Consider the following 12,500-nt stretch of genomic DNA (forward strand, 5'->3'; position numbering starts at 1 on the left):
GAGTTTGTCCAGGTACCTTCGCTCTGAGGTACAGATTGGACACGAGTGGCGGTGAGGGACATGACAGAGAAGGAGCTACTGAGAGAGGCAGTGACCAGAGACCAGAGGACTCAGATAGTTGAGACCTTCATCAGGAGTGCCTTTGCCAAGGTACTGCAATATATGGTGATTTAGGAGACGATTTACTGTAATACGGTGATTTAGGAGACATTTACTGTAATATGGTGATTAGGAGGCGCTTTACAGTAATATGGTGATTTAGGAGGCTCTTTACTGTAATATTGTGATTTAAGAGACCATTTACTGTAATATGTTGATTTAGGAGGCGTTTTACTGTAATATGGTGATTTAGGAGGCGCTTTACTGTAATATGGTGATTTAGGAGACGCTTTACTGTAATATGGTGATTTAGGAGGCGCATTACTGTAATATGGTGATTTAGGAGACGCTTTACTGTAATATGGTGATTTAGGAGACGCTTTACTGTAATATGGTGATTTAGGAGACGATTTACTGTAATATGGTGATTTAGAAGACATTTACTGTAATATGGTGATTTAAGAGACGATTTACTGTAATATGGGGATTTAGGAGACATTTACTGTAATATGGTGATTTAGGAGACGCTTTACTGTAATATGGTGATTTAGGAGGCGCTTTACTGTAATATGGTGATTTAGGAGGCGCTTTGCTGTAATATGGTGATTTTGGGGGCGCTTTACAGTAATATGGTGATTTAGGAGACGCTTTACTGTAATATGGTGATTTAGGAGATGCTTTACTGTAATATGGGGATTTAGGAGACGCTTTACTGTAATATGGTGATTTGGGAGACACTTTACTGTAATATGGTGATTTAGGAGGCGCTATTATCCAATGACACTTACAGAACTGTCAACAACCCTGGTGCGCAGTACGGACAGACACATACCTTCTATACCCATAGCATTGTTAACGCCATTCTCTAACCCACTGAGCCATTCAAATATGACCACCATCAACAATCCCAATGACACCACGCTAAACGGGACAACCCAGTTAAAACAGATCTCCGTTCCCCACCCTTATAGGTCCTGGAGATAGAGAAGGCTGGTGCCAGAGACCTGAGTGGTGCGTCCTGTAGGAAGACCCGGGAAGCCCTGCAGACTGAGCTGACAGGAACTGAGTTTGCCGACGCTCTGGGACTCAAACCGGACTCGCTCTTTGTCGACTCCATGTTCACGCTGGCCGACAAGGACGGAAACGGATACCTCTCCTTCCAGGAGTTCCTCGACGTCATCGTCATTTTCATGAAAGGTAAAGGATATGGAAGCATATTCACAGCATTTGAATATGAATTAATACACGAATACATTAATATGTGAATACAAGAATACATTAATTTGATGAATACATGAATATGTGAATACAAGAATACATTAATTTGATGAATACATGAATATGTGAATACAAGAATACATTCATTTGATGAATACATGAATATGTGACTACATGATGACATTAATTTGTGAATACATGAATATGTGACTACATGAATACGCGAATACGTTAATACATGACTATGTGAATACATTAATACGCGAATACATGAATATGTGAATACATGACTATGTAAATACATGAATACTTGAATATGTGAATACATGACTATGTGAATACATTACTACGTGAATACATGAATACGTGAATATGTGAATACATGACTATGTAAATACATTAATACGTGAATACATGAATACGTGAATATGTGAATACATGACTACGTGAATACATGAATACGTATTTGAATTTCTATTTGACGTAGGTTCACCAGAGGAAAAGTCCAAACTGATGTTCTCAATGCACGACGTTGACGGAGACGGTTTCTTATCAAAAGAGGACTTTTCCAGACTACTTCGGTAAGCACTGTGGTCATTTCTTCATCGCTGCAGCCTATTGGGTCATCCTTTAAAAAAAAGCCTGGCTTGACGGGACATTACACACTCAGCAATGGTCCTCCGTAGTCGATGTACAATATGTCAACATCCCAGGCCGTTTGTTTTGTAGATCCAGCTGTGGACACAATCCAACATGAAAAGATAAGCACCGTACAGCGCGTTCCTAACTCTGTCCGTCTTGTGGTCCTGTCCTGCAGGTCGTTCATAGAGATCTCCAGCAGCCTTCTGTCTAAGGGCCAGGCCGAGGAGGCTATCCAAGCCATGCTACAGGCCGCGGGATTCAACGACAAGGAACAGATCACCTGGGAGGACTTCCACTTCTTGCTCCGGGACCACGAGAAGGAGCTGAAATTTGCCCAGCTCAACATTAAAGGTGACTATACAGTAATATAGTATATGCCACTTAGCAGAGGCTTTGATCCAGGGAGTTTTAGAGGACAGTGTGCATCCATTCATCTATACGTGTGATTCTTGTGGGAATTGAACCCATAATCTTGGCATTGCTAGATAACACTCTTACCAGCTGAGCAGTACAGGACCAAAGGCCTCCTCTGTCCTTGTCTCAGCACTTACCCATACGCCTCTGTATATCTAGGGATGGAAAAGGAGGGAGGAAACAGACTGAGTCGACACCAGCGTGTGTCTTTCATCACCCCCGAGAGGAACAGGTAAGATAACAACACCAGGGAGGAACAGGTAAGATAACACCAGGGAGGAACAGGTAAGATAACACCAGGGAGGTATTACAGGTAAGATAATAACACCAGGGAGGAACAGGTACGATAACAACACCAGGGAGGAACAGGTAGATAACACCAGGGAGGTATTACAGGTAAGATACTATTTGACCAACATGTTGTTGTCAGGCTCTTTTCAGGGTCGTGGACATTCTGATGATTGTTTTGATGACATGATGATTACTTTTTCCAAATAACCTGCTATTATATTTTGTGACTCAATTACTCCACTCCTTGTCTGCAGTTATGATAACCGTCAGTTTATAAATACTGGGCTGGTAGTCTAACGGTCCTTATTTAAAACGGTCATGTCCTCTCTTCCTTAGCGCGCCCTTAGAAGGGGATACACAGTTCTCCAGCAGCCTGGGGAAAGATGGACAGGAGCTTCGTAGACGACAAGGGAAAAGGTAACTTAGAGGACAGAGGCTGCATCCTTTCATCTATACGTGTGATTCTTGTGGGAATTGTGGGACATAAGAGCATTGTGTTGAACACTGTGCGATGTTTAACAGTGAGAATGGCAGAATGGTGAACTTACTAAATGACTACAGTTGACTGTATGATATTAGGTTGCTTCTTGTGTAAATATTTTACGTCTGGATTTTAAAGATTTTGTATTTTTAGCGGCTTTGGGATTAAAATGTACGATTTTCAAAAAACTATTTTATGAAGACGACCTGGCAAGAGTTCATTACAGGAACAATGTAATGTGTACATATACAATAGCAAACACAAGGACATTTCACATTTTAGTAGACACTCTTATCCAGAGCGACTTACAGTAGTGAATGCATACATTTCATACATTTCTTTTCTGTGCTGGCCCCCCGTGGGAATTGAACCCACGACCCTGGCATTGCAAACACCATGCTGAGCTACAGGGACAACACTTCTACCGCTAGATACCGTCCTCTGACATTTACATTTACATTTACATTTAAGTCATTTAGCAGACACTCTTATCCAGAGCGACTTACAAATTGGTGCATTCACCTATAATATCCAGTAGAACAAACACTTTACAATAGTGCATCTAAATCCTTTAAAGGGGGGGGGGGGGTTAGAAGGATTACTTTATCCTATCCCAGGTATTCCTTAAAGAGGTGGGGTTTCAGGTGTCTCCGGAAGGTGGTGATTGACTCCGCTGTCCTGGCATCGTGAGGGAGATTGTTCCACCATTGGGGTGCCAGAGCGGCGAACAGTTTTGACTGGGCTGAGCGGGAACTGTGCTTCCTCAGAGGTAGGGAGGCGAGCAGGCCAGAGGTGGATGAACGCAGTGCCCTTGTTTGGGTGTAGGGCCTGATCAGAGCCTGAAGGTATGGAGGTGCCGTTCCCCTCACAGCTCCGTAGGCAAGCACCATGGTCTTGTAGCGGATGCGAGCTTCAACTGGAAGCCAGTGGAGAGAGCGGAGGAGCAGGGTGACGTGAGAGAACTTGGGAAGGTTGAACACCAGACGGGCTGCGGCGTTCTGGATGAGTTGTAGGGGTTTGATGGCACAGGCAGGGAGCCCAGCCAACAGCGAGTTGCAGTAATCCTCATGGTCGCGGGGGGGGGGAGGGGTGTAACAGACGAGAGTTAATTTCACTAGTCTGACAACAGCGCTCTAGTGTCCGCGCCGTTAGTGGTCGTGGTGTATCTTAACGTCTCTCTGTTCTGTGGTGCAGAAGGTGACATCACGTCCAACCTCAGCGGGTCAAAGCTGGGGTTTTTTTATTTTTTTTAAATGACATCATAGTGATGTCATACTTCTTGGTACATGTGTTCCTAGTTACACCCTATTCCCTACATAGTAATTAATTATTTTATTTAACCTTTGTTTAACTAGGAAAGTCATTATGATGATGTCATCTATCATCTATATTATCTACTGTATGCAACCCAAACCCCCCCTCCCCCCCCGTGGCGTGATTACGTATGCTGATTACGTATGCTGATTACTTATGCTGATTACTTATGCTGGTTATGTATGCTGATTACGTACGCCGATTATGTATGCTGATTACGTATGCTGATTACTTATGCTGATTACGTATGCTGATTACTTATGCTGATTACGTATGCTAATTATGTATGCTGATTATGTATGCTAATTATGTATGCTGATTATGTATGCTGGACACTGTGTGCCATGGTATGCTGAGGTTTGTTACAAACTCGTACCCTCTTTATGAGAGTGGGTTGGCCTTCCTTAGCTCTTCGGAGATTAAATCAATGTTTTTTTTTTACTGGAATACCTACATTTACAGTAGACTTAATGACAATAATTATCTCCTTCGCTCACGTGACTGTATCTTCTTGATGGTGCCAAAGTGCCGTACCGAGCTGGGTAAAAAAAAATAGAAGTCTTCCAGGACTCTGCCCCCCACTACTTGGAACGAGCCACAAAAGTACATGAAACTACAAGAGCTCGTCTCCTTCAATGATTTTAAAGCTAGGGTTAAAAAAATATGGTGGAAAATGTTACAAGACCACGGTGCTTGCCTACAGAGCTGTGAGGGGAACGGCACCTCCGTACCTTCAGGCTCTGATCAGTCCCTACACCCAAAGAAGGGCACTGCGTTCATCCACCTCTGGCCTGCTGGCCCCCCTACCTCTGAGGAAGCACGGTTCCCGCTCAGCCCAGTCCAAACTGTTCGCTGCTCTGGCACCCCAATGGTGGAACAAGCTCCCTCACGACGCCAGGACAGCGAAGTCAATCACCACCTTCCGGAGGCACCTGAAACCCCACCTCTTTAAGGAATACCTGGGATAGGATAAAGTAATCCTTCTAACCCCCCCCCCCCCTTAAAAGATTTAGATGTACTATTGTAAAGTGGTTGTTCGACTGGATATCATAAGGTGAATGCACCAATTTGTAAGTCGCTCTGGATAAGAGCGTCTGCTAAATGACGTAAATGTAAATGTAAATGATTCAGGGAGGCAGTCAGTGTTTAGACCCCTAGATGAAACACTGCTCCCAAAACCAACGTGCCCGTTTCAATATGCAAACCGGTGGCTGCTTTAAACTGTAGGGTTTTATATTGTAAATATCTGACACTTTTGTCTGCTCCTGTTTTGTCCCGGTTTTTCTTATAAAATATATTGAGACTAAAACTGGTCCAAACAAAAGGTCATAAAGGTATACTCCAGGGAAGTGCGAGTGATGGCAGTCATTTTTGGGGGTTACCATGGTTACCACAGGTTGCGCAAAATACTTTTTGTTTGGTTTTGTGGATGACCGTATGTCTGGTATTTAGAGTTGTCCGCCCAGTGATGCAACCTGCCTCTATTTACCTCCTTTAGCAGATAACACACCACTTGAGTTTTGAGCTCTTCAAATATAGGGATTATGAGGGTTTTTACCATGTAGTAGAGTACTTAGTATTTACTGTGTGGGGGGGGGGGGGGGGGGGAATATTCTCTCTATTTAGAGAAGAAAAACAACAAGCATTGTAGATTAATTCACCTCAGTTGATCTACAAACACAAACTATACAATTAGGCCACTACACATTAAAACCTGAATTAGGTTTTTCTTGAGAAAGAGGTCTTCTGACTTCTGTGTAAAATCAAGGTTTTAAAAAAAAAAGATTTGCGACAGTGTTGTGATCAAGGCGTTTGCTCTGAAACATGTTAAGCAATAAATTCCATTGAAGTGAATTATGCTGAACCTGCTTTAATAGTTTCAGTTTAATAAATTATGTTCTGACAATAAAGTTGATCTGAATCCTAATATTAATCTCAGTCTAACTACCTCTCTACCCACCTCCCAGATCGGGCCTCCAAAGTCCTAAGGTCTACGTGAAGCCTAAGAAGGATCGCTCCAACAGGAACGCCGTCCAGCAGAAGATCCAGCACTTCAAACGTTTCATAGAGAACTACCGTCGTCATATTGTCTGTTTCACCATCGTCTACGGCATCACAGCTGGAGTGGCTCTGGAGAGATGTTACTGTGAGTTGTGTTGTGTTCTTGTCTTCCTCTCTTCTCTTGTTCTCTCTCTCTCTGTTTTCCTGTTTTGGTAGTTAGCTGGTACTTCGTGAACAAGTACTAGGTGTAAAAAGGGCTTTATAAAATACATTTGATTGATTGAATTTGACATAGCCTGGCTGGTCAAATTATAAATAAAAAAATGAGAAACGTAAGTGTTGTTTGTCCTTTTTGAGCCACTGTAGCAACAACATAGCCAGAAACACTTCCTCAAAATAGTCTGTATAAAAAGATTTGTACTTTATTTTTTTTATTTTTTTTGCCCGAAGAGGTCTTAGTCGCGCAATTTAACATCAAACTAAGATGTTTTGGCGAAGTATTTCTCAAGTGAAGAAATATGCATGAAAAATATAATGATCTCGTTGCTTGACAACAAACACTTCATTTTCCTACTCTTATTAGGAGTAGTACTGTTTACCAATCATCGACTACCGAACTTCGACTTGCCCCCCCCAAAAAAAATACATTTGTATGAGCGAACACCAAAACGAACATAAACGTCACAAAATGTTGTCATAATATACAGTATGCGTGAAATGTTTTCAACTGGGAAACATACAGTAAGTTTAAGGCGGTCACAAGAGACTGTTTTGTTGACAAAACTGATTCACTTAAAGCTGCAATGTGTACGTTTTTTTTTTTTTTTTCTGGGGCGACCTGACCAAAATTCACATAGAAATCTGAGTTATAGATCTGTCATTCTCACATAAAGCAAGTCTAAGAAGGTAGATCTGTTTCTATGCTCTCTATTTCTATGCTTCCCGTTCATAAGTTTAGTATTTTTTTTTGTTGCATCTTTTAATTGCGGTTTTGTACACCAGCTTCAAACAGCTGAAAATACAAAAATGGTACAAATTATTCTCTACAGTATACTGGCTTGTTTTTGTCACATCAACTGAAATGAGGTAAACTATTTTAATTTTAACAACCAGGAAATGGAGAAGTCATTTTAGCATAGTGCATCTTTAATTGGATATTCATAATTTAATTGAATATTCATGTAATTCAGACTCCATTGCCCTACCAAGGCATCTAATAAATAAAGGGTGTGCTTGAACCTGTCTGTCTGCTTGTCTGGGGCTGGTTTCCCAGGCACAGATTAAACCTAGTCCTGGACTAAAAAACATACACAATGGAGAATCTCTTTTTGAAAGTGATTTTTAATTAAGAACAAGGCATAATCTACATCTGGGAAACCAGCCCATAGAAAGAAAAGAAAAAGCCACTGGACTAACAGGAAACCTCTTGCTGTGTTGTTAGTCTATGGTTTGCAGGCGGACTCTTCAGGAGTGCCGGAGACGTCGGCGGTGGGTATAGTGGTGTCGCGTGGTTCGGCGGCGGCCATCTCCTTCCTGTACCCCTACATGCTGCTGACGGTGTGTCGTAACCTCATCACCCTGGGACGAGAGACCTTCCTCAACAGATATATCCCCTTCGACGCCGCTATAGACTTCCATCGCTTCATGGCCATGTCCGCCATCTTACTCACAGGTCAGAGGTCACAGGTCAGACTGACCTTAACCCTAACTCCTATCTCCTAACCCTTCATGGCCATGTCCGCCATCTTCCTCACAGGTCAGAGGTCACAGGTCAGACTGACCTTAACCCTAACTCCTATCTCCTAACCCTTCATGGCCATGTCTGCCATCTTCCTCACGGGTCAAAAGAAGTGCACTATGCCATTTCAGATGCATCTTCCCTCTTCTCAGAGTATGATAACACGACATACTGGTACTCACTGTTATAGAGATTTCACACTATATACTGGTACTCACTGTAATAGAGATATCACACTACATACTGGTACTCACTGTAATAGAGATTTCACACTCCATACTGGTACTCACTGTAATAGAGATTTCACACTATATACTGGTACTCACTGTAATAGAGATTTCACACTATATACTGGTACTCACTGTAATAGAGATTTCACACTACATACTGGTACTCACTGTAATAGAGATATCACACTATATACTGGTACTCATTGTAATAGAGATTTCACACTACATACTGGTACTCACTGTAATAGAGATTTCACACTCCATACTGGTACTCACTGTAATAGAGATTTCACACTATATACTGGTACTCACTGTTATAGAGATATCACACTATATACTGGTACTCATTGTAATAGAGATTTCACACTACATACTGGTACTCACTGTAATAGAGATTTCACACTCCATACTGGTACTCACTGTAATAGAGATTTCACACTATATACTGGTACTCACTGTAATAGAGATTTCACACTATATACTGGTACTCACTGTAATAGAGATTTCACACTACATACTGGTACTCACTGTAATAGAGATTTCACACTACATACTGGTACTACATTTCTCAATACTAGTTCTACAGATCACCACGCGGGACTGTAACACAATCACCCATCGTGTTTACAGGTCATGTTGTGTTGTGTGTTCCTGCCAACCCATTTTCCTCCCTTCCTCCTCTCCCCTACAGTCACCCACTGCCTGGGTCACGTGGTGAACATCTATGTGTTCTCAGTCAGTGACCTCAGCATCCTGGCCTGTCTGTTCCCCAGGGTCCTAGCCAACAATGGGTAATGACATCAGCGTTATTCCACCGTACAATACTCCCGGTAGCTGTCTATGTTCATCTAGAGACATATCGCCTTTATAGGTCTTCTCTTCTATCTGATTTACTATGTGTTGACCGTTTACTATGTGTTGACCGTTTACTATGTGTTGACCGTCTACTATGTGTTGACCGTTTACTATGTGTTGACCGTTTACTATGTGTTGACCGTTTACTATGTGTTGACCGTTTACTATGTGTTGACCGTCTACTATGTGTTGACCGTTTACTATGTGTTGACCGTTTACTATGTGTTGACCGTTTACTATGTGTTGACCGTTTACTATGTGTTGACCGTTTACTATGTGTTGACTGTCTACTATGTGTTGACTGTTTACTATGTGTTGACCGTTTACTATGTGTTGACTGTTTACTATGTGTTGACCGTTTACTATGGGTTGACTGTTTACTATGTGTTGACCGTTTACTATGTGTTGACTGTTTACTATGTGTTGACTGTTTACAATGTGTTGACTGTTTACAATGTGTTGACCGTTTACGATGTGTTGACCGTTTACTATGTGTTGACCGTTTACTATGTGTTGACTGTTTACTATGTGTTGACCGTTTACGATGTGTTGACCGTTTACTATGTGTTGACCGTTTACTATGTGTTGACCGTTTACTATGGATTGACCGTTTACTATGTGTTGACCGTTAACTATGTGTTGACCGTTTACTATGTGTTCACCGTTTACTATTTGTTGACTGTCTACTATGTGTTGACCGTTTACTATGTGTTGACTCAATGTGTTGACTGTTTACTATGTGTTGACTGTTTACTATGTGTTGACTGTTTACTATGTGTTGACCGTTTACTATGTGTCGACCGTTTACAATGTGTTGACCGTTTACTATGTGTTGACTGTTTACTATGTGTTGACTGTTTACTATGTGTTGACTGTTTACTATGTGTTGACCGTTTACTATGTGTCGACCGTTTACTATGTGTTGACCGTTTACTATGTGTTGACTCAATGTGTTGACCGTTTACTATGTGTCGACCGTTTACTATGTGTTGACCGTTTGCAGGTCTGAGATGCCGATGAGATGGTCGTGGTGGTTCTTTCAGACAGTTCCAGGTAGGACAGAATACAAACCGCTCCCAACGGTCAAGACTGTACGATATCATAATTATGTAATTTCAACCAGTTTCGCTCACTGAGTGACTGAAAAAGAAAGAGAGCTATTTGACAAGATTACTTGTAGTTTTTCATGTTAATTTCTCTGTAATTTTTGTAATGACTTGGCGCTGGCTATCTTGGCCAGGACGCTCTTGAAAAATAGATTTTAAATCTCAATGAGCCCTTCCTGGTTAAATAAAGGTTAAATATATATATATATTTTTTTTTTAACTGTAATTTGTGAAGATCACAGCAGCTCAGTAATTTCCCGTTGTCTCTCTCTAACGCTACTCCAGGAATGACGGGCATCTTGCTTCTGTTCATCTTTGCGTTTATGTACGTCTTCGCCTCACACTACTTCCGACGAATCAGCTTCCAGGGATTCTGGCTCACACACTACCTCTATGTGGTTATCTACATCCTGGTGAGTACACTACCAAACAAAAATTATAAACGAAACATGTAAAGTGTTGGTCCAATGTTTCATGAGCTGAAATAAAAGATCCCAGAAATGTTTCCATGTGCACAAAAAGCTTTTTTCTCTAAAATGTTGTGAACAAATTTGTTTACATCCCTGTTAGTGAGCATTTCTCATTTGCCATGATAATCCATCCACCTGACAGGTGTGGCATATCAAGAAGCTGATTAAACAGCATAATCATTACAGAGATGCACCTTGTGCTGGGTACAATAAAAAGCCACTCTAAAATGTACAGTTTTGTCACACAACACAATGCCACAGATGTCTCAAGTTTTGAGGGAGAGTGAAATTGGCATGCTGACTGCAGGAATGTCTACCTGAGCTGTTGCACGACAATTGAATGTTAATTTATCTACCATAAGTCGCCTAGAGAATTTGGCAGTACGTCCAACCAGCCTCACAACTGCAGACCACGTGTAACCACACCAGCCCAGGACCTCCACATCCGGCTTCTTCACCTGCGGGATCGTCTGAGACCAGACACCCGGACAGCTGATGAAACTGTGGGTTTCGCACAAGCAAAGAATTTCTGCACAAACTGTCAGAAACCGTCTCAGGGAAGCTCATCTGCGTGCTCGTCGTCCTCACCAGGGTCTTGACCTGACTGCAGTTTGGTGTCGTAACCAACTTCAGTGGGCAAATACTCACCTTCAATGGCCACTGGCAGGCTGGAGAAGTGTGTTCTTCATGGATGAATCCCGGTTTCACTCATATCGAGCATATGGCAGTATCTCAACGTTGTGAAAAGAGTCGACCATGGTGGCGGTGGGGTTATGGTATGGGCCCCATGGTGGAGGTGGGGTTATGGTATGGGCCCCGTGGTGGAGGTGGGGTTATGGTATGGGCCCCATGGTGGCGGTGGGGTTATGGTATGGGCCCATGGTGGCGGTGGGTTTATGGTATGGGCCCCATGGTGGAGGTGGGGTTATGGTATGGGCCCCATGGTGGAGGTGGGGTTATGGTATGGGCCCCATGGTGGCAGTGGGGTTATGGTATGGGCCCCATGGTGGCGGTGGGGTTATGGTATGGGCATACACTACGGACAACGAACACCATTGCATTTTACCTATGAATACACAGAGATAACGTGACGAGATCCTGAGGCCCATTGTCGTGCCATTTTCATCCGCCACCATCACCTCATGTTTCAGCATGATAATGCACGGCCCCATGTCGCAAGGATCTGTACACAATTCCTGGAAGCTGAAAATGTCCCAGTTCTTCCATGGCCTGCATACTCACCAGATCTTTGAGGTCTAATTTATTTATTTAAATTGACTGATTTCATTAAATGAACCGTAACTCGGTAAAATCTTTGAAATTGTTGCATGTTGCGTTTATATTTTTTGGTTCAGTGTATTTCCTATAACTCTGTGACAAAATACGGTGTCCATATTAGGACAACTTTAGTCTCAACAGGACTTCTTTCAGCCAAATTCTGCTGTGACTGAGCATCAAGGTTACCAGTGTATCATCAATCGTTGTTATGTTGAACAATGTGAACATATAACTTAAGGACAATCTATTACATTCATTTAAAAAAAAATCTTCCTGAGCAACACACACTTACCATACTGAGCCAAACAGGACTAGTCTCACCAAGACACACTAGGATGGACTCTAGTCCGTTCATTCATTGAT

General features: G+C 42.2%; 1 protein-coding gene across 1 annotated transcript in view; it reads left to right on the forward strand.

Moving 5' to 3' along the window:
- duox (dual oxidase) overlaps positions 1-12,500 on the forward strand; it is a gene marked incomplete in the record, with an annotated part of 33,717 nt that overhangs the window by 15,825 nt on the left and 5,392 nt on the right. The window contains 11 exon segments of the mRNA XM_029759485.1: positions 47-150; positions 1,071-1,296; positions 1,805-1,898; positions 2,135-2,310; positions 2,533-2,605; positions 3,001-3,081; positions 6,427-6,605; positions 7,902-8,132; positions 9,120-9,219; positions 10,287-10,336; positions 10,675-10,802. Of these exon segments, the coding sequence (XP_029615345.1) occupies positions 47-150; positions 1,071-1,296; positions 1,805-1,898; positions 2,135-2,310; positions 2,533-2,605; positions 3,001-3,081; positions 6,427-6,605; positions 7,902-8,132; positions 9,120-9,219; positions 10,287-10,336; positions 10,675-10,802 (1,442 nt within the window).

The sequence above is a fragment of the Salmo trutta genome, chromosome 7, assembly GCF_901001165.1.
Source record: "Salmo trutta chromosome 7, fSalTru1.1, whole genome shotgun sequence".
NCBI classification, from domain to species: domain Eukaryota; kingdom Metazoa; phylum Chordata; class Actinopteri; order Salmoniformes; family Salmonidae; genus Salmo; species Salmo trutta.